This window comes from Peromyscus eremicus, chromosome 11 (assembly GCF_949786415.1).
Source record: "Peromyscus eremicus chromosome 11, PerEre_H2_v1, whole genome shotgun sequence".
Lineage (NCBI taxonomy): Eukaryota > Metazoa > Chordata > Mammalia > Rodentia > Cricetidae > Peromyscus > Peromyscus eremicus.
Genome location: NC_081427.1, coordinates 8,388,899 through 8,410,571, shown reverse-complemented (window position 1 = coordinate 8,410,571; position 21,673 = coordinate 8,388,899). Strand labels below are relative to the sequence as shown.

Below are 21,673 nucleotides of genomic sequence, written 5' to 3'. Positions count from 1 at the left end.
AATGGGTTCATCCTGGCTCAAGTCGGTGTGTCCTGGCCAACTACCTCCAAACTACATTTGGGAAAATTCCAACTCTGTGTGTGTGTGTGTGTGTGTGTGTGTGTGTGTGTGTGTGTGTGCGCGCGCATACATGTGCAGGTGCACCAGAATGTGCATGTGGGTGCACATGAGAAGCACAGGAGGAAATATTGAGTATCTTCCTCAGTCATCTCCATCTTAGGAGACAGGGTCTCTCATAGAGCCTGGCACTCATCAGTTTAGCTACACGGGCTGCCCAAGGAACCTCCTGTCTCCATGTCCCCAGAACTAGGGCTGCAGACATGCACTGCCACACCTGCTCTTTTCATGTGGGTTCTGTGGCTCTGAACTCAGGTCCTCCTGCACTTACAGACTGAGCATCTCTGGAGCCCAGAACTATTAACTGTCTAAATCAGCTGCTCTGTCCCAAGATGACTCACCTCCCACTTCACAGGGGACATGAACCACAGGAAGGGAACCCCTCACTTTCCCCACATCACCCCCAAAACATCCCCATATTCACAAGCAGTCTCTGCTCCCTCTCTCTTACTGAAAACTCAGATGACCCCGTTCCCATTAAAGTTGCCAAGGCCCCCCACCAACACTACGATAATAACTATATTTTCTTCTTTTCCCATGTGTATTTGTATGTGGTAAATGAGTATATGCAGCTATGTATGTGGTGGTGTGATGGTGTGCGCATGTGTGGGCATACATGTAGACACCCAAGGTTAAAGTGACATTTTAACTTCCTCAATCACCTTCCACCTTATGTCTTTAGACGGGATCTCTCAGCTGGATCCAGAGCTCACTGACTCAGCTAACTGATTGCTCCCGAGACCCCATTCTCTGCCTTCTGAGCAGAGACTTACAGGTGGATCATCACACCTACACAGCATTTACGTGCATTCTGGGGACCCGAACGCTGGTCCTCACACTTGCTCAGCAGACACTTGAACAACTGAATCGTCTCTCTCAGCAAAAACAACATTAATCAAAGATGCCACCTTCCCAACTCTACAGTATCGACAACAGTCACAACCAGAATAACACAATAACTAAAGATGCCAACCTGTCATCTTACACCTCCTGGGCGTGACAGCCATCTGTGCCCACTCTCCTGGAATATCAAGCCATCCTTTGCCTCTGCTCATCAATCACACCCTCTTTGCGACACTCTCCCATGATTCCTCACCCTGCCCCTTGCCGTGTGACATCATGGCTCCTGTGTCACAAGGAGCTCGGCTCCATGGGACATGTGTAGGTAAGAAGCCAGCAGAATGTACTAACCCAGACTCTCTCATGTTGGGGCCTCAGCTCTCCCCCTAAGAAGATCATTCTCCAGCTGGCTCATTGCTCCCACAAGGAGCATGACAAGAAATGCTAGTAAAACAGATGCCCTAGAAAAAGTGTCCAAGAACAGGGTCCCTAGTTTAACCATAGGTGTGAGCCATAAAATCAAGACCTGTGGATCTCCAGCCTGGCGTGCAGTAATAATGTCCGAAACTTGACTCTGCAGGGGCAGAGGGTCACCCAGCAGTGGCTGGCTGGCATGCATGCTCAAGGCTCTCATCTTTCTGTGGCTAGGGAGATGGCTCCACTGTTCTTACAGGGGAACCTGGGTTCAGTTCCCAGCACCTATGTCCAGTGACCCACAACCACTTGTAACTCCTGTTCTATGGGATCTAATGCCCTCTTCTGGCCTCCTTGGGCACCTGCACTCATGTACACAGATACACGCACATGCATAATTAAAAGTAGAAAACATGTATTTCCAACAATAACCCCATGGGCTGTCTTCACACACAGTCACCCGCCATTAGTCCCTCCACTCCTTTCAGTCCTGTGCTCACCTGATACCGACACTCTTCCCACTCTGACTGAACCTTCCCAACAGTTCTCCATCAACACCTGGTGATGAATTCAACGGTTGGTCATTCTGCTACTCGACACCCCCGCAGCATGGACCACTTCCCCTGCCACATTCACAGAACTGTCTCCCCAGAATCCTCCAGTGCTCACCCTCTGACCCCCCCCCCACACACACACACCTCTGCTTTTCTTGTTCCTGCAAAGCTGCTGCTCCTTGGGTGACGGACAAGCCGTCTCCTCACCCCCACGTTCTCCTTGCTCTCCTCTCCTCATCTCCTACACTCTCCTTCCGTCATCCATGCACTCAATTATTATCTCTAAATCTTCACTCACCCACATCTACTTCTGTCCTTTTTTTAGTTTCTCACCTAAGTATCTGTCTACTGGGTATTTATCCTGGGGGTCCCACAACTAAGCCAAAACCCACTGCATCAAAGCCCCAAACACCTTCCCTCCTGACCCACTCCTCTCCCCCAGTACTGATGGATAGCACCAGACATCTAAGCCGGAAGTCTGGGCTTCGTCCCAAACCCTCCCCATCTCCCACACGCCACCAGTCAGGAAATGCTGCCAATCTCCCCTCTTCCCTGTCTTCCAGCACGTCCTATCCTAGCGTCTTCTTGCCCGTGTCTGCCCACTGATCTGGGCTGTGGTACTTCCTCTGGCTGCGGCCTCTCCTATGACTCCCTGGCCTCCCTGCCGCCCATCCTCCACCTAGGGCATGTGTGGTCCAGGAAGAAGCCGCTCTGACCACAGCAGCCAGCCACTCAGAACCCTCAGTGGCTTGTGCAGCTTGGACCACAGTTCAGCTCCGTGGTGAGTGTCTCTTCACCCTCTGTCCCCCAACCACAGCCTCTCTCCCCCACCCGGTGACCTCAAGGCTGTCCTCTGTGTTATGGTTTGGGCTTTTTTTTCAAGCTTTTGTACACACACACACACACACACACACACACACTGAGCACACCCCTGCTCTCACTTTTCTCACCCCTCCCCTTTCCCATTAGTCCTCTCTGTTCCGTTAGAGCAATGGTTCTCAACCTTCCTAATGCCATGACCATTTCATACAGTTCCTTGTGTTGTGCTGACCCCCAGCTGTAAAATTATTTCACAGCTCTTCATAATTATAAGTTTGCTGCTGTTATGAATTGTAAATATCTGATATGCAGGATAAATGATATTGGACCCCTGTGCGGTCTCAATCCACAGGTTAAGAACCACCTCTTTAGAGTTTTACTTGTACTCTGGTGTTCTCTCTCTCTCTCTCTCTCTCTCTCTCTCTCTCTCTCTCTCTCTCTGTGTGTGTGTGTGTGTGTGTGTGTGTGTGTGTGTGTGTACATAATCATGTAGCTGCTATATAGAATAAGGAACACAGTCGAGAAAAGACACACAATATTTGTCTTTCTGGAAACTTTTCTCCAGCTGTATCCATTTTTCTGCCAATAATATAACTTCCTTCTTTATGGTTGAAAAAAATCCATTATGTAGATATACCACATTTCTCTATACAGCCCAGTTGCTGGACACCGAGGTTTGTTCTATAAGTTGGCTACTCTGAGCAAGGCCACCACAGACACTGGTAAGTAAGCATCCCTGAGATGTCTACAGATCTCCTGTTCCCCCTGGAACTCTGTCTCTAACCTGTGACCTCTGTGTACACCCCACCCAGAACATCCAGCCGCCTCCCTTTCCTGGCTACCTGATGGACCGGACTTTCCAACACTCCTTCTTCCCTGGTTTTGCAACAGGATTTGAGCCCAGTGTGACAAGGTGAGCTGCAGCCTCCAGCTGGCTGCAGACTCCAGGCTCAGTGAATAAGAAGGTCAAAACATGTCCACTTCTCCCTCAGGAGAAGCTCCCTTATCAGACACTTCATGATCTTCAAGCCACGAACCCCATCATTTAAAATTAAATGGCCACCACAGTAATTAATCACCGACTCATTCAACATTGTCACAAGCACCAATTATGGCTGAGTCTTGCTGTCGCTAAGGACAGGGACAGGTGAAAAATGTCTTCCTTTATTCAAAGCTGCTTTAGAAATGGAAATCTGGGTTGTCTATTGTCTTGTCTCGTTCGACTCGCTGTAGTTCTCCAAATCGCCAGTAGAGGGAACTGTTGGCTTTGGAAATTCAGCATCCTACTAGGTGTACAGAGATTGTGGGAATCTAAACTAGCAGAGGCGACATGCCAGAGCTGGGGCAGCCGGCTGGAGGAAGGCAAGCCTCCCTTCCTGTCTCCCGGGATACAAGAGCAGAGCAGTGGCTGGGGCTGCTCTGCCTGACTGCCCCTCAGGCACTGGGGTACGGTGCTACAGGTCTGAAAGCTGGGTTTACTGGAAGAGGCAGGATGGGGCTAGGAGAGCAAAGGCTTACCAAAATTCTAATCTTTCCTTTAAAACAATAAAAGAGAGAAGGAGAGAGAAGGATGGAGGGTGGAGAGGAAACAATCCCTTCATAAAAGTCAAGGTGAAACAAGATCTTGATGATTGGAGGTAATTGACGAATTGTTTTAAAAATGAAGGGCTGGCCTATATTCACATGCATGCATGCACATATGCACACACACGCCATTTTAAAATAATGAGAGGAAGTCTGTTTTTTAAATAGGGGTGGAAAGATGAATGGATGATCAAAAGTTTGTACTGTTCTTGTAGAAGACCCAGGTTTGGTCCCAAGCACCTGTATCTAGCGATTCTCAACCACTGGAACTCTAGTTCCAGGGGAATATGATGTCTCTGGCCTCCGTGGGCACCTGGACTTGTGTGTACATACCCCACCCCTCCCCCAAACAAACATATAATTTGAAAATAAATGTGTTTTACAAATGAAGAGCTGGGTTTCGTGGAACCAGCCCATAATCCTGGTTGCTCAAGAAGCTTTGGTAGGACAACTGTTAAGTTGAAGGTCAGCTGGGCAATGCAGTGGGACCATGTCTCCAAAGAACAAAAGGACTGTGGGTGTGGCTCAGTGACCCTCCAGCTGTTCCTCAGTTCTCCACTTCCTAAGGGCAGGGGAGCTGGAGAAACAGCTCAGTGTTAAGAGCACACTCTGCTCTCCCGGAGGATGAAGTTTGGCTCCCAGCACCCACGTCAGGCTCCCAGCACCCACGTCAGGCTCCCAGCACCCACGTCAGGCTCCCAGCACCCACGTCAGGCTCCCAGCACCCACGTCAGGCAGTCCACACCTGCCAGGGGCCCACCCCATGGTTTCATTTCTGTTGCTGTGATGAAATGCCCTGACAAAAGGCAATTTGGGGAGAAGGGGTTTATTCCACTGACAATTCTGAGTCAGAGTTTATCACTGAGGAGAAATCGAGGCCAGAATTCAAGCAGCTAGTCAGTCACATCACATCCACAGTCAAGAGCAGAGAGAATGAATACATGCTTTCAACTCAGCTCACTCTTTCTACATTTATACACTTCAGAACCCACACCGAGGGAATGGTGACACCCACCATGGACTGGATCTTCCTATATCAATTAATGTAACCAAAACAACCCCCGCCCGCCCCCCAGACGTGCTCACAGGTCAACCTGATCTAGACAACCCTTCATTGAGACTCTTGGCTCAGCTGATTCTAGACCAGTGGTTCTCAACCTTCCTAATGCTCTGACCCTTTAACGCAGTTGCTGCTACTTCATAACTGTAATTTTGCTACTGTTGTGAATGGTAATTGTAAATATCTGATATGCAGGGTATCTGATATGAGACCCCTGTGAAAGGGTCATGTAACCCCTAAGGGGTTCGTGACCCACAGGTTGAGAACCACTGTTCTAGATTGTGTAACGTTGACAAACTTGGCCATTGTACTAGTTCCATACTTGACATCTAGGTGGAAAATGGAAGTGAGCCCAGGACCGTGCAGAGCTGTGAGAGGTCCACAGAAAGAGCTCATAGCCAGACCAAGAGGAAAGGTTAAAGTCACAATCTCCACAGCGTCGTCCTAGTCATGTATGGTGGTCTGAATGAGAACGGTCCCCAGAGGCTCAAGTCTTTGAATGCTGGACCACAGTTAGTGGAGTTGTTTGGGAAGGATTAGCAAGTGTGGCCTTGTGGGAGGGGGTGTGTCCCTGGGGACAGGCTTCAAGGTTGCAAAGGGCAGAGAATAAAGAATAAAGCCTGAGATTGGATGGCATGGTGACCAGGGTTCCATGGGGACCTGGTGAATGCAGATTAGGAAAAGTGTTCAGGAAGGGGAAGGAGTTCTTTCTCACACACACTGCCAGCAGCAATTTCTAGATGATGGTTGAAGATAAGAAATCAAGCAGGTAAGAGGGCTCTGGCCTCCCTTGAAAACCACGACAGCCTCACTTTCCCGTTTTACACTTGAAATCTGCAATGCCTTTGTGCCCCTCCAAAGTCATCTTGTGGGGGTCCGTGGTGTCGCCACTGGAGTGGCTCCTGGTCGGGGGGTCCCCCATGACATCGGCTAGGAGAACCTCTGAGACCCAGGCCCTCAGAGTGGGTCCCCTAATCACTAACATATGACACTTGGTGACAGGCCCAGACTGTTAAAACACAAACTCCGAGCTCAGGGCCCTGCAGTCAGTGTTTTAACCAGCTCTGTATTAAACTGTGGGTGGATTAACCAGCACCGGGGCCTGGCAGTCAATGTTTTAACCAGCTCTGTATTAAACTGTGGGTGGATTAACCAGCACCGGGCCTGGCAGTCAGTGTTTTAACCAGCTCTGTATTAAACTGTGGGTAGATTAACCAGCACCGGGGCCTGGCAGTCAGTGTTTTAACCAGCTCTGTATTAAACTGTGGGTGGATTAACCAGCACCGGGCCTGGCAGTCAGTGTTTTAACCAGCTCTGTATTAAACTGTGGGTGGATTAACCAGCACCGGGCCCTGCAGTCAGTGTTTTAACCAGCTCTGTATTAAACTGTGGGTGGATTAACCAGCCCAAGTTCTGCAGAGGCAGGAGCCAGGCTGAGAATGTGCCATGGGGCTTAGACAGCCTCCAGCATTTCCAAAACCAACTAGGGAGAAAATCTTCATCAAGCTGAGACAATTAAGACAAAAAAAGGGGGGGCTAGGGAGATCAGAGGTGGAGGGTTTGCCTAGTAAGCACATAGGAGGTCCTGGGGTCACCCCAGCACCAACAGGGCAGGGATTGGGGAGACGGCCAACCCAAGGAAAAGCATTTCAATTTACATTTTAACGGTTGTATACGCCTCCTCCCCACCACCTCCTGGGCAATTTGCAGAGCAAGAAGCCTGGGCTGGCAGCAGCATGTGGGGGCCTGAAGGTGGGGCAGAGGTGGGGGTGGGGCAGAGGGGGATGGGCAGAGGGTGGGGGGGGCAGAGGGGGGAGATCAGGGTGCAATAACAGAAGCCAGGGGGGAAAAGGATAAAGAACAGATTTTCCTTTTTAAACCAAGAAACAGTTATTCAGCCGTCAGGCACTAACTACAGTTACCTCCACTGAGCTGTCGCACAGACCATGGACCATCTGTGGTCAAGAACAGCCGTCACTACAGCCAACACAAATCTGCAGAAGTCCTGAAAACATTACAAGGGGTCTATTGTCGTTTTGTGTGGTTTGCCTTGGGTTGGTGGGTCGCTGTTTGCTTGGGTTTTGGGGTGTTTGTAACTAAACGGGTCGGTGTCAGGTCCCAATCCTCCAAGATGACAATTGGGCTCAGCTGAGGCTGGACTCTGACCAGATAAACACTCGGCATTCCTCGGAAACCTTGTAAAGTGGGTTTCTGTTCACCAGAAAAAGCCATGACTTCTTATTCGCTCCTCTAGCCCCCCAACCTCCAGAGAGGGCATCTAGTTCTCTATTCACTCAAACAAGCCTCCAGCAGACCTGAGCTGAGCCCCACACTGGTTCCCAAGCCGGTCCAGCTAACCTGCCCTCCTCCCCTTACCACTGGCAGGACTCTTCCCATCGTTTTTTTCTATCCTCTCGGCTCCCGTAGCCCTGGCAACTGCCATTCTCCTCTCCCTGAGATGTAGCCATGGCAGCCCCTACCCCAGATGCTTCTATCATCTCTGTTTATCTACAGTAAAAAACCGTCCCCCTTAATCATGGAGTGGCCATTTCAGTGTGTGTGTGCATGTGTGCGTGTGTGCGTGTGTGTGTGTGTGTGTGTGTGTGTGTGTCTTTAACTGCTCCCCTTGCAGACATCCAGTCTCAAGTGTGACTGTGAACTTGGCAGACAATAGCTCATGTTGCAACGTTAGAAGGTTGGACGCTCCTTCTGGGAACTGGGCAGCTGGGAGAGGAGTTCTCTTTGTTCCCACTCACCCCTTGATTGCTTACGTTTCTTCCCAAACACTGGGCATCACACTTACATAAACAGCACACAAGATCCTCCAGGCCTTGTGCAGGGAGGCTCACACAGTCAAGTTCATCACCCTCCACCTGCTCAACCCTGTCAGAGTCAGTGGATGTGACCATGCCTTCCACAACTCAGATCCTTTGGGACCTGGCAGCCACTCCAGCCCACCCACAAGTATTCCCAGGCTGTCTAAAGAGAGGCCCCTCCTAGGCCAGCAGGTACCAACCACCCCAGGCAAAATGTGGGTTCTACCTACCTCAGCCCTCGCAGACCCCACACCATGGAAAGGAAAGAGCTGAGGCAGTGGGGAGCAGAGCAGAAAAGAGAACGCTCCGGGCACTGAGCAAATCCCACCGAATCCCCTGACCGTGGAGCACAGCTCCAGAACCTCTTCTCAAGACCCAGGTCATCTGGAAATTCAAGCAGTAGAGGACAAGCATGGTCCTATGGAGGAGACGAAGAATCCTGTGGTTGGCAGGAAGACAATGGGACTCAAAGTAGGCTATGCAGCAGAACCTCAGCTGTGTCCCCAGGACCTGAGGGCGTGCAGCCCGGGAAGTCGGACATCCCAGTGACTACAGACCATAGCTGGCCTTCCTGATGACAAGCAGAAGAGATGTGACACCTAAATGCAATGTGTGATCCTGATGTTGCCCTGGTTTAAACATCACACAACTATTAGGGATATGGCCCTTGCCTATAAGGATGTACAGGAGGCCATGGGGACGCTGTATCTCAGTTTGGGGGCACATACTCCAACTGTGTCCATGATATGCTTCTTGGGTGCAGCAGTGATAGGCATACCCCTGTCTTGGGAGATGCTTGCTGAAGCCTGGGGGTGGGTGACTTTCAGATGGGGTGAGAGCTAATCTCTGTTGTCAACTTGACTGATTTTGGAATGACCTAGGATACACACACACACACACACACACACACACACACACACACACACACCCGCTATGCTATAAGGATGCTCCCAGAGAGTTTTAACTGGGGAAAAAAGACCCACCCTGAATGTGGGTAGCACCCCTCTATTACGTAGAGACCCTGACTGCATAAGAAGAGAGATAAGTGTCAGCTGTTCGATTCCTGACTGTGGCAATGTGACCAGTGACCCAAGTCCCTGCCACCACAGCCAAAGACGCTCTCAACACCATGCTCCCCTCCCCCACCCCCATGATGGACTGCACCTTCCAACCACAGAGCTCAAATAAATCCCTCCTTCTGGAAGTTGCTTCTGTGGGGCAGTTTGTCACAGCCGTGAGAAGAGTTAATAATATGGGCAGTCAGAAAACACAAAAGGCAACCGGCAAAATCACCAGCTGCCAGCAGGTCTTTGGTTCTTTTCTTTGAACTGTTCTGGATTTCTCACAATAAAACTTTGGGGAGAACTCCCTCGCCAGCTCAGGAGCACTAATTGAAGCTGTGGGAACCAGCATAAAAAACAAAACAAAACAAAAACAACGGTGCAATGCAGGTACCGTGAAGCATTTCCCCGCGCAGAGAGAGGGTGGTGGACCGAAGACGGATGGGCTGCTCCACTCCACAGGTGAGAGCGAATGCTGCAGGGCTTGAGAACAAAACAGGCAGATGGAGATTCCAGAAACAGCTGGAAACTGTCTCCTGAAGTAAACATACACCCAAGAGGAGTCCAAACAAGCACACAGAGGAGCTGAGATGGTTGATAGTAAGTTTCTGTGGGCTTTTTAAAGATTTATTTATCATGTTTTAGTTTATGTGTGTAACTGGTTTATCTGTCTGCATGTAAGTATGTGCACTGCATGCATGCCTGGTGCCCACTGAGGCCAGAAGAGGGTGCCAGATCTCCTGGAACTGTAGTGAAAGACAGTCATGAGATGCCATGCGGGTGCTGGAAACTGTATCTTGGTTTCCAGTGTGAAGCATGAAGGATGGATGACATTTCCAGGTATCAACAAACTAAAAAAAAAAAAAAAAAAAAAAAAAAAAAAAAAAAAAGCTGGTGAGACTCCAACTACTCCTTCCAACATCTGAGAGGGAAGAAAGTAAGAAAGTGGAGAGGAAGGAGGGAGGGAGGGAGGGAGGGAGGGAGGGAGGGAGGGAGGGAGGGAGGGAGGGAGAAGCCAGGGGAGAAGAGCAGGAGGGAGGGGCAGCCAATACTATTACACTCAGTCAAGGTGTTGCTCATAGGTATACAGACCAGAAACATTTCAAAAGGCAAGAATTCAGAGAGCATCCCACGGGCATTCAACACTGACACTTGTCTTCAGTTCTTGACTTCCTCGCTATGACGGACTGTAACCTGGAATTGTGAACTAAAACAAAGCCTCTCCCCTCACCTCTAAGCTGTCTTTTGCTGGGATTCTATCACAGGAGCAGAAATTAAACGAGGACAGAGGCGCGCTCACATGCCTGCTGCTGGGAGCTGAGACATGGCCTTCCAAAGCCTGGGACTCTAACCATAGAGATCGAGTTCCCACTCTAGAACTGGGAGAGGAAAAGGGGGTGTTCCGGCACAGTCCCTGGCCCTGGTGATCTCGGTAGGCTCTCCACCATGTGTATCTGGACTGGCCAATGTGGTGCGCAGACCACCCCCACTAAGACAGACGGGAGGGCAAGTGCCAGTGTTTCTGGGCTCCCCTGTGTCGCCTGATGAGACCCATCCAGAGTGGACTCGACACGGAGCCTGGGAAGCAAGAAGGGGCAGCAGAGGTCTCTTCTCTTCAGCAGCAGACACTTCTGCCAACATCACCACACTTGGGGCACTCTCTCCAGCCTCAGAGCCTTGAGTCCAGTTCCCAGCTGCGCTGGACAGTTTTATATCAACTTGACACAAGCTAAAGTCATCTGAGAGGAGGGAGCCTCAGTTGAGAAAATGCCTTCATAGGATCAGGCTGTAGGCAAACCTGTAGGACATTTTCTTATTTAGTGATGCATGTGGGAGAGCTCAGTCCATGGTGGGTGGTGCCATCCCTGGGCTAGTGGCCCTGGGTTCTATAAGAAATCAGGCTAATCAAGCCAGGGGAAGCAAGCCAGTAAGCAGTGTTCCTCCATGGCCTCTGTATGAGCTCCTGCCTCCGGGATCCTGCCTTGTTGGAGTTCCTGTCCTGACTCCCTTCAGTGATGTACAGTGGAATAGGAGTTTAAGACAAATCAACCCTTTCCTTCCCAGGTTGTTTTGGGCATGGTGTTTCATCATAGCAGTAGTAACCCTAAGACGCCACCCAAGCTGCCCAGCACTCCTTCAGGACGCACAGGCCTCTTCTTCCTGGCTTAGCCATAGGCAGCTGGGTTACACTAAGAATGTGACTAATGTCCCTCTTGGTGTCTTTAGGGACAGGTTCCAGGACCCTTGTGGATACAAAGCCCTCAGGTTCTCAAGTGCCTCATATAAATGATGTAGCAGAGGCTGGAGACATGGCTCAGAGGTTAGCAGTACTTACTGCTCTTCCGGAGGACAAAGGTGGCTCACAACCAGTAATTCCAGGCCCAAGGGATCTACCGCCCTCTTCTGGCCTCCATGGGCACTGCATGTGCGTGGCACACAGACATACAAGCAGGCAAAAATACCCATACAGATAAAGTAACAATAATTTTTTAATTTTTTAAAATAGTGTTGTATTGGGATATAACCTACACATGTCCTCTTGTGTGCTTAAAACATCTCCACATTACCTATAATAACTAATGCAGTATAAATATAACATAAATATTCATTACACTGTATTTTACGCAAATAACGACAAGGAAAAATGTCTATGTGTTTTAGTGCGGACATACTATTTTTATTAGAGTGGGTTTTGTTGCTGTTGTTTGTTTCATTCACGATCAAATCCAGGGCCTTATACTGGGTTAGCAACGCTTTACCAATGAGCTCTTTATAAGCCCTGTTCCAGATCCAGTTTAAAGAATGTATTTTTTTTTAACTAATGTTGAATCTGCAGTTGGGAAATCTCAGGATACAAAAGGCTGACGGTGAGCTATAGAGGCTATATATGGATATGCACATATTTTTTAAAATTTGTTTGTTTGCTTATTTAGTTAGCTAGTTATTTGGAGACAGGGTCTCACATACTCCATCCTGGTCTCTAACTCCAGATACAGCCAAGGATGACCTTGTGACCTCAAGCTTCTGACCCCACTGCATCACCTCCTGAGTGCTGACATCCCAGATAAGCACTGCCGAGGCCTGGCTTGGCCAGTGCTGGGGTTGAACTCAGGGCATTCAGCACGCTGGGCAAGCATCCTACCAACTGAGCTACACCCCAGCACTCTGAACACAGTGCAAGCAAATTCACAGGAGCCGCCACGCATTTGTGGGGTGCGCGCATTAACTTCCAGAGATGACCGTGACACGCACTTGGAACCTCATGCACACGACTCTTACTAATTCTGTCTCGCTCCGTTACATGAATTCTCTGAAGCTCAGAGAGCTGTCCCCGGCGTTTCTTTATAGGTAACGTGCAAGGTCACCTTCTCAATGTACCTAATTATGTAACTGTCAGTAAAGCATGTGACTGTGACTCCTGCCCACCAGCACCATGCCACCCAGTCTCGGAGGGTGTCTGTGCCCCAAGCGGCAGGCAAGCCTGCCTTCCTGAGGTAGAGCTATGGTGGAGACACCGGCTGGTGACAGCTCCATTCCTAATCCTGCAGGAGTGGGTAAAACTGTCGTTCCAAGAGCACAGAGAGGATGTGCGCTCCCGCATTTCAGTCCGCCCCCTCCTGGCACCTGCTAGTGGCAGATCCATTGTCATGCTGGTGGCATACACCCAGGAGCCACGCGAGCCCGCCCTGCCCGGCAGCACCACCCTGGAGGGAGACGAAGGCCAGCTCTTACCTGCCTGTGCAGCTGTGATGAGGGCCGTGTTCCCTTCGCTGTCCTGCCAGTTGACGTCAACGTGGGGACACTCTGCTAAGGCCACCACAGTATCCACAAAGCCATGGTAGCATGCCACAATAAGGCCAGTCTAGGAATGAAGAGGGGAAATGGGTCAGAGGCACAGAGCCCAAGCATCATCAGTGAGCTCTGGGGACCCTTGGGGGAAGAACTGTCCTCCAGAAAGCTGGAGGAGAGGCAGCAAGTACCTCAAGTCCCCAGGTCTCAGTATGTTCAACTCTGCACATGAGCAGAGTCCATCCCCATGAGGCATAATGTGTAGGGACATCAGTGAATGGCTGGACCTCTGCCCTCAGGAGTGTTTCCCTCTGATGGGAAAGAAAGTGCACCCATGTGCACGCACATGCACGCACACCACACACACACACACACACACACACACACACACACACACACACACACACACAGAGCCAGCTTCATGTGCATTAGATGGCAGTGTGGAGCAACACAGGATGTGTGTGCGGCAGGATCCAGGGTCTGAGCAGACTCACACGGAGTGTTTGCACCCAGTTTTGAAGGACACAAGGGGACACAAGCCAATAGAACAAGGACAGGAGACAACTTGGGCAGAAAAATGACAGGAGCAAAGCCAGACCTCGGCATGTCTATGAGGGGATTCCCAGGTGGCCCAGAGGCTGGGGCAGAGTGAACTGAGGGGGTGGTACCCAAGCCAACTGGGCAGCCAAGAGCTGGAGCACTTTGGACAGTTGGTGGTCAATTTTCAGTATTAACTATGTATGCTGGGCAGAAATTGGCTCCAGTAGACCAGAGAAGCATGTGCTGTGGAGGCTGAGTAGGGGACAGTGGCCCAAGGTGGAGCCATGGGTAGGAGACGTGTATGGATTCTCTATCATGAAGACAGATTTACTGTTAGGGTGGACTCAGGGTGTGTGAGAGGAACACAAAAACTGAGATGATGCCAAAGTCTCATCCTGAACAACTGAGTGGGCATGTCCACCATCAAACCAGGACAAGGCTCTCAGGACAAGTATTTTAAAAGGCAGCCATGCAGACCACAGCCCCCTGCATCTAAGAGGAGGGGACTATGGAACACCAGAGAGAGGTCTGTGCAGGGTGATTTTGGAGATTACTGATGAAATATTTGCCAAATTATCAAGAATATACAAGCTGGGCAGTGGTGGTATACACACCTTTAATCCCAGCACTTGGGAGGCAGAGGTAGGTGGATCTCTGTGAGTTCGAGGCCAGCCTGGGCTACAGAGCTAGTTCCAGACAGCCAAGGCTACACAGAGGAACCCTGTCTCAAAAACAAAAACAAAAAAGAACAGATAACAAGAAGAACCTTCTCCACTGCCAGTGGGAATGTAAGGTACTGCAGCCACTTTGGAAATTGGTGCAAAAGTTTCTCACAAAATTTAAAAACAGAGATACCATCTGACCCAGCTTTACCACTCCTGAGTGCATACCCAAAGGAATCAGTGTCAGCACCTGACAAAAATCTCTGCACATCCATGTTATGTAGTGCTATTCACAGTAACCAAGACTAGTCTACATACCCACCAACCCACGAATAGATGAGAAAATACGGTACAGGGGGTAGAGAGATGGATGACTAGTAAGGCTTCCAGCCCCCACATGGTCCTTAATATTACCTATAACTTCAGTTATGGGGGCTTCCACACCCTCTTCGGGCTTCTGGAGGCTTCTACACATACATGGTTCCCATAAACTTGAACATATACATGAATGTGAAATAAATATTTTTAAAAAATAGAAAGAAAATGTAGTACACATACACAATAGAATTTTATCCAGTCATAAAGAGGAACAAAAATATATCATTTGAAGAAAAATGAACATAACTTGAGAGCTGTAGTTTGAAAGGAAATGGCCCCCAAAGGGAGTTGCACTATCAGGAGGTGTGGCCTTGTTGGAGGAAGTGTGTCACTGTGGGGGTGGGCTTTGAGGTCTCTTTTGCTCACGGTTCCCTCACTGTAACAGTCAGTCAACTTCCTGTTGCCTCTGAGTCAAGATGTAGAACTCTCAGCTCCAGCACCATGTCTGCCTGCATGCTGCCATGTCCCACCATGATGATAATGGACTGAACCTCAGAATCTGTGAGACCCCTCAATTAAATGTTTTCATTTATAAGAGCTGCAGTGGTCATGGTGTCTCTTCACAGCAATAAAACCCAAACTAAGACAAGAGCATCATGCTAAGTGAAATAAACCAGACTCAGAAAGAACAAGTATGGTATGTGTTCTCTCATATGCAGGATCTGGGTTTCAAATAAACATACACACACACACACACACACACACACACACACACACACACACACACACACCATTAAAGCAGAAAGGACCCTAAAGGGACAGATGGGAGATAGGAGAGAAGAAGAGTAATAGGAAAGACAAATATTGCATTTTTCTCATATGCAGAACCTATCTATATAAAGATTACAATAGCATTAATTACATATATTATATAATCTCAGACATAAATGCAGAAGGCAGACCATTTGTGGAGTCAGAAAGTGGGCAAGAGAGGGTAATAGGACTCAGCACAGAGCTGGTTCTCAATACATATCAATTGAAAAAATTCTTCAAAGAGCATATGACATTAGTGTCATATATAGCTACGCTGACATGGGTAAACTGTCCCTGTGTCCTCTGGTCCTAACAGGGGACAGCATTTGGAGTTACTACCCAACACCTCTGTTGAGTAAGTAGGTGGGTGGTGAGGTCCACCCCAGGAATCTGAGCTTCACCCCAGGAATCTGAGCTCCTTGGCCTCTGGCAAAATGAAGAGGGACCCTTTGTCCAGCTGGCATTTCCATGACAGCAGGTGAGATGAGAAGGAGAGAGGAGAGAGCTGTCATTCTGCAGGGTCCTTCCAACAGCACTAGCAAGTGCAGACACCCTGGAGCCGCACGGGCATCTTACAGCTGCATGCTCTATCCCACCAGCCCTCTGAGAACAGACCTGTCGCCTACTTTCACAGGATGAACACTGATGCCTGCAGCTAAGACCTTCCAGGAGAGGCTACTTGGAGAGGGACACGGAGTGGTGGAATACAACGCTACATGCTGGCTTTCAAGTCTCCAGTGTCCCAACCATCAGTCATGAGGGAAAGGGGCTGCTGTGTGTTGTCAGTGGGAAGTAACCCATCCTCTGCCTGGGGCAGGTCACTCCTGAGCCCATGGATGATGATTTTAATTTTTTCCCCTGGGCCCTGAGCCATAGCCCTCTCTACACAGAGTCTATTGAAATCTTTGGTGAGCCAAAGCAGTAACAACACGGAACCACCAGGCCACCAACCTACAGACAATCCAGCCTGTGATTACAATAAGCCAGACCCTAAGGAGGCCCCAGGAAGGCTGCTCTTACAAAATGGTCTCTGCCACCCCCAGCAAGGAGGGGGACAGGAGTAAGAAGAGCAGGAGGAGGAAGGGGAGGAGGAAGAGAGGGAGGAGAAGAAGAGGGAGGAGGTAGGAGATGCAAGGGGAAGGAGGAGGAAATGTCAAAATCCTAACCATGAGTTCCCTAGAATGTGGCCACAGAGCCGACAAGGTTCTTGTAGATGTGACTGGTAGGATGAAGTCAAATCCACTGTGGTGGACGCCCTTATAAACAGAGGAACAGCCTGGAGAGGGTCACGTGAAAACGCAGGCAGAGACCGGAGTGATGAGTTTTCCAGCCAAGAACACCACGAATCCCTGGAAGCCACCAGGGCTGGAAGAAGTAGAAAGGACTCATTGAAGGTATTCTCTATCAACATCACAGTTCCAGAGTGCTGGGCCACCAACCTGCAGGACAATAACTCCCTGTTGCCTGAAGCTAATATAAGGCCAAACTTAACCTGGGAGAGATAAGGTGCATATCTGTCACTCTCTTCTAGGGCTGTGGCAGTGACCGCCTCGGTGCAGGAGAAATGTCCACCTCTGAGTGGCTATTATCACTTCATTGTAGGAGAAATTTGGAGAAGAGTTGTAGTGGGGCTGTTTGCAGTCTCCTGAATTTGTCCTTTCAAGTCCACTTAGCACAATTATTCTCCAGGGAATTCATGCACCTGGCCACCCCTGTGCATTTCCATAGGAGTAAGCTTGTCCCCGGTCCCTGGGGTCTAGGCCAACCACCTCCTCATCCAGGAGAGGCATGCGACCTAACAGGCCCAATGAGAAACAAGAGAAGTTGAGCAGGTGCTGCATGAAGATGGCTCCTGGCTATGGCTAGTGTGTGTGTGTGTTTAGGGGTGGAATTAGCAGGCACGGGGTCTAACTGCCATGGTGACCCTTGAAGGGGAAAGGCTGTTGCTGAAGGCAGCTTCCGCCAAGGCGAAGACACAGAACCCAAGCTGTCAGGTGCAGTGTGAGCAGTTGCATCCCGCCTCCCTGCCTGGATGGTCCTGGACTTTCCACTCGGGGGCAAAGTCCACTTTTGCTGTTCATAGGATTTATTGTTGCCGCTGCTTCAGGAGGTAATAGCTAACATCAGTTCAAAATGGGTGTGTGGCAGTTTCAAGGGAAAGGTTCTCAATTCGTTCACAGACTTGCTGCATCCACTGGACCACCATGACGTTAGAGTCACCATCGGATCTATGCTAGACCCTCCCAGGTCTGTGACTCACAAGGAAAGGACTCCAGCTTTGGAACTCAGTGATGTTCTCTCATGTGTCTGAGGAATTACAAAACCATGACTTAGTTTCGTCAGTAGACCAAGTGAGAGGTAGATTAAGGGAGCAGGGATTCCATGCTGCCCTTTGAAAATGTATAAGCAAAACATCCAGGCATGACATCTTCACACACACACACACACACACACGCACGCACGCACGCACGCACGCATGCACGCACACGCACACACACACACACACTTTGGAGAAATGTATTGGGTAGGCAACTCAAGAAAGCACCAATGTGAGATCCAGTTCAAGGAGACACCTCTTTGTCCCCAAAGGCTTTACCTGGAGGGACTGGTGCTATAGACAGACTGCCTGTCTGATGCTCCCCTGACATGGCCACCAGCAGTCTGCCTTCAAGTCACCTATGAACTCGTAACCCACATTATGATGACATCAGAGGGTGGGACCTTTGGGAGGTGACATATCACGAGGACGGCACTATCACAAATGGGATTAGTGTCCACAGGATAGGGACCCCAGACAACTCTCCAGATCCTTTTCCAGCAGTCAAGGACACAGACCTCTGGCTTCCACAGACTACAAAACTGCAAAGGATGAAATTTCCACTGTCCATAAGTCACACGGTCCACGGTGTTTTGTTACAGCAACCTCAGCTGACCAAAACACTTCTCATGGCAAAGCCTCGGGGTTACCTTCCCTGACACACAGATTAATAGTCACCTAATGCAGGCTCCTGGGAGCCAGATTTGATGATTAAGCCTCTCTCAGCACAGCTAAAGCATGCTTTGCTGTATGGAGGGTGCCAAGTTTAAGTTCAGAGCAATCCCACAGTGGCCCAGCGCTGTTACAACCAGATTTCCAATAAAAATGTTACTTATGAGTTGGCCATGGTGGCATATTGCTGTATCTCAGCATTTGGGGGGTGGAGAGTGGAGGCAGCAAGATCTCAAACCCAAAGCCAGCTTGAGCTCCAGGGCCAAACCAATTCAAAACGACAGAAAAAGAATGAATTTTCATATGGTACCTTTCCCGTTATCATAATAAATTGCCCTGCCAAAAGAATATTAGATCATGTGCCCATGTGTTTCAAGCTCTAAGAAATAATATTGGTGTTTTAAACTGACATCCATACAACAGCATAATCAACTCCATAAAGGCTGCCTGATACTCTCTGGCTGATACAGTTTTTGAAATAGGTCATCCATACTTTAAAAAGTAAAATTTTTTCAGCTCTTTAATTTTAAAGAGAAAGAGCACAGAGCGCTACAGAAGGGCTTGAAGAACGAGGTGCTGGAGTTGGCAGTTTTCCTGCCGACCTGGTCACTGCACCGACTCCTCCATCCTCCTCACTCAACCGTCAGCTCACCATTGCACAAATGAGCTGGAATGTTCTGGGCACCACCTGGGAGCCCCTGGAACTCATCCCGAACATCTCTGGGTGGAAGCATCGCTCTAGCATTTGACAATTTCCTGACTTAGAAATCAGATGTACTGCACATGCTGTAACTTCCTCTTTATATACTTACACACATGCATACACACACACACACACACACACACACACACAGTTTTTCTTCAAAGTAAAAGAAGATTCTTTGCTATACCTTCTGGCCTTTTTCCATCACCAAAAGCACCCCTGAAAACAACTCATGAATCTAGAGGATTATACTCACAGTTACTGAACAAAGCCCTTCTGCTTCTCCTTTAGGAGTTTATAGGACCTGGTGATGTCTGTGGGCCTAAGGTTTGCTGCACTTGGGAGCTGATGCTCCTAAGAGTCATGCATGCAGCATGTCTGGATTAAAGGAACAGATAGAGACTACCAGCTGTGTACACACAACCCAACTGCCCTTGAGAGAAGTCCTAGGCGGCAGCTGTGGTTGCTGCCCCCAAAAGGATCCTCCTCCTGTAAATACTCGGTTCCGTGGGTGCTTATATGACTCTTGGGGTCCCTGGGTCTTGACCAACGCCTTTCTCTCGTTCCCCTGGGACCACTGTCACCATGATGCTAACACTGAGGGGTCTGTTCCACCCACCACCTGAAGAAGAGTTCCCAGAACAGGAAACAGGCTTGAGTGACAGCAGCCTGATGTTTGGTCACAAATGACGACTGACAGAGAAAAGGGGGTGACTAAACACAGGGGTTCAGGATGAAACAGCAGGAGACAGGAAGCAATAAAGCTCATCTTCTGCCCCAGAGCCTTGGTGACTATGCAAAACCAAGACCTTCATCACCTACCTTCTTGGGCACTGGTCCAAAGACCAGCATAGCCACATTAAAAACTCTAGTTCACTTTCCAGAATGAATGGGGAGCTGCTCATGAGGCCCCACCTCTAGCTGGGGAGCTACTGATCACTGAAGGCTTCTGGGGAAGAAGAGTCTGTTTTCCTCAGGGATGTTGGCCTTGGTGGGCTGCCTATGCCCTGCAGACGGCCCTACGTCCATGCACATGAGACAGCTCAGTGTGTTACATGAAAGAAGAGGGAGGGGTGAAGAGCAGGAAAGGTGGGAGGAGTTAGTTATAGGGTGGATATGCTACTATACATTGTAACATGACTGAAGTTCTCAAAGAATAAAAAATATTTTTTTTAAAAAAATTCGTGTTTAACAAGTTTAGATCCTGTCTTGGCTGAAGAGTGTCAGTGCCCCTATGTTATTGTGATTTTAGTTTGCCGTGGATATCCCTCTGTATGCTGTGAATATGTTGCTCTGATTGGTTAATAAATAAAACGCTGATTGGCCAGTAGCCAATATTGGCCAGAAGTAGTAGATTGACAGGACAAGCAGAGAAGAGAATTCTGGGAAGAGTCAGGAGTCTCCAGCCAGACACAGAAGAAGCAAGATATAAAGATACCTGTAAGCCACAAGCCACGTGGCAAGGTATAGGTTTATAGAAATGGGTTAATTTAAGATGTAAGATCTAGCTAGCAAGAAACCTGAGCCATTAGGCCATACAGTTTTAATTAATATGAGCCTTTGTGTGTTTATTTGGGTCTGAGTGGCTGTGGGCCCGGGTGGGACTGGAGAAAACTCCAGCTACATTAGTTTGCACTGTCCCAATTTAGAGTAAGACTGAACATCTTCAATGTCTGTCGGCTATCTGCATTTCCATCTAATAAACAGTTTATTTATATCCTTTGTCCATTTCCTGCTGGCTGGCTTCTTCACCTTTTCCTCATTGATCAGACTAAGTTCTTATTGACAGGGTTTCTTTGTGTAACAGCCCTGGATGTCCTGGAACTCGATTTGAGACCAAGATGGCCTCAAACTTACAGAGATCTACCTGCCTCTGCCTCCCGAGTGCTGGGATTAAAGGTGTGCACCACCAGGCCCAGCTCAGGCTAAGCTCTTTCTGTATTCAAAGTCAGCACTGTCCATGAGAAATAGAATGGGTGCCACCAGTGAATGTCATATAAAATGTTTGAATGGCCCTATTGATAAAAGCAATTATCCTGACAGTGCACTTTATTTAACCCAACATGTCCAGAATATTTCCATTTCAACAGCAATCAATATGGGGGGAGGGAGGAACCGATCTTCCTCCTTCCTATTTACCTTATATTTTGCCATAAAATTTTTCATTTTGATGTAATAAAATTATTATTGTTTCCCATTATGGTAATGCTTTTTGTGATTTAAGAAATCCTGCCTGGAGAAATGACTCAGTGGGTAAAGGCACTTGCCACAGAAGCCTAACACCCTGATAAGCCGGATTCCCCAGAACCCACATAAAGGGGGGAGGACAGAACTGACTCCACAAAGTTGTCCCCTGACCTCCAAAGTTACAGAGTTTACTTTTAAATTTTTAGGTTTAATCCACTTTTGCCTCATTTCCTATACGTGACCTTTGTACAGATCTGGTTTTCCTTCCTCCACATGGTAAGTCAACTCTGTCATCACAGTTTGTGAACAAATTCATCTCCTGGTCAATAACACCACACTCAGGCATGTCCCAGCGTCACACAAATGCCAGAGTGCTTCCCGGCCCCCCTGGACAATCCTGACTTCAC

General features: G+C 48.9%; 1 protein-coding gene across 1 annotated transcript in view; it reads right to left on the bottom strand.

Moving 5' to 3' along the window:
• Nucleotides 1–21,673, bottom strand: part of Ankrd33b (ankyrin repeat domain 33B) — a 77,175-nt gene that overhangs the window by 18,317 nt on the left and 37,185 nt on the right. The window contains exon 2 of the mRNA XM_059276335.1: nt 12,998–13,127. Within this exon, the coding sequence (XP_059132318.1) occupies nt 12,998–13,127 (130 nt within the window). The remainder of the gene's footprint in view (nt 1–12,997; nt 13,128–21,673) is intronic.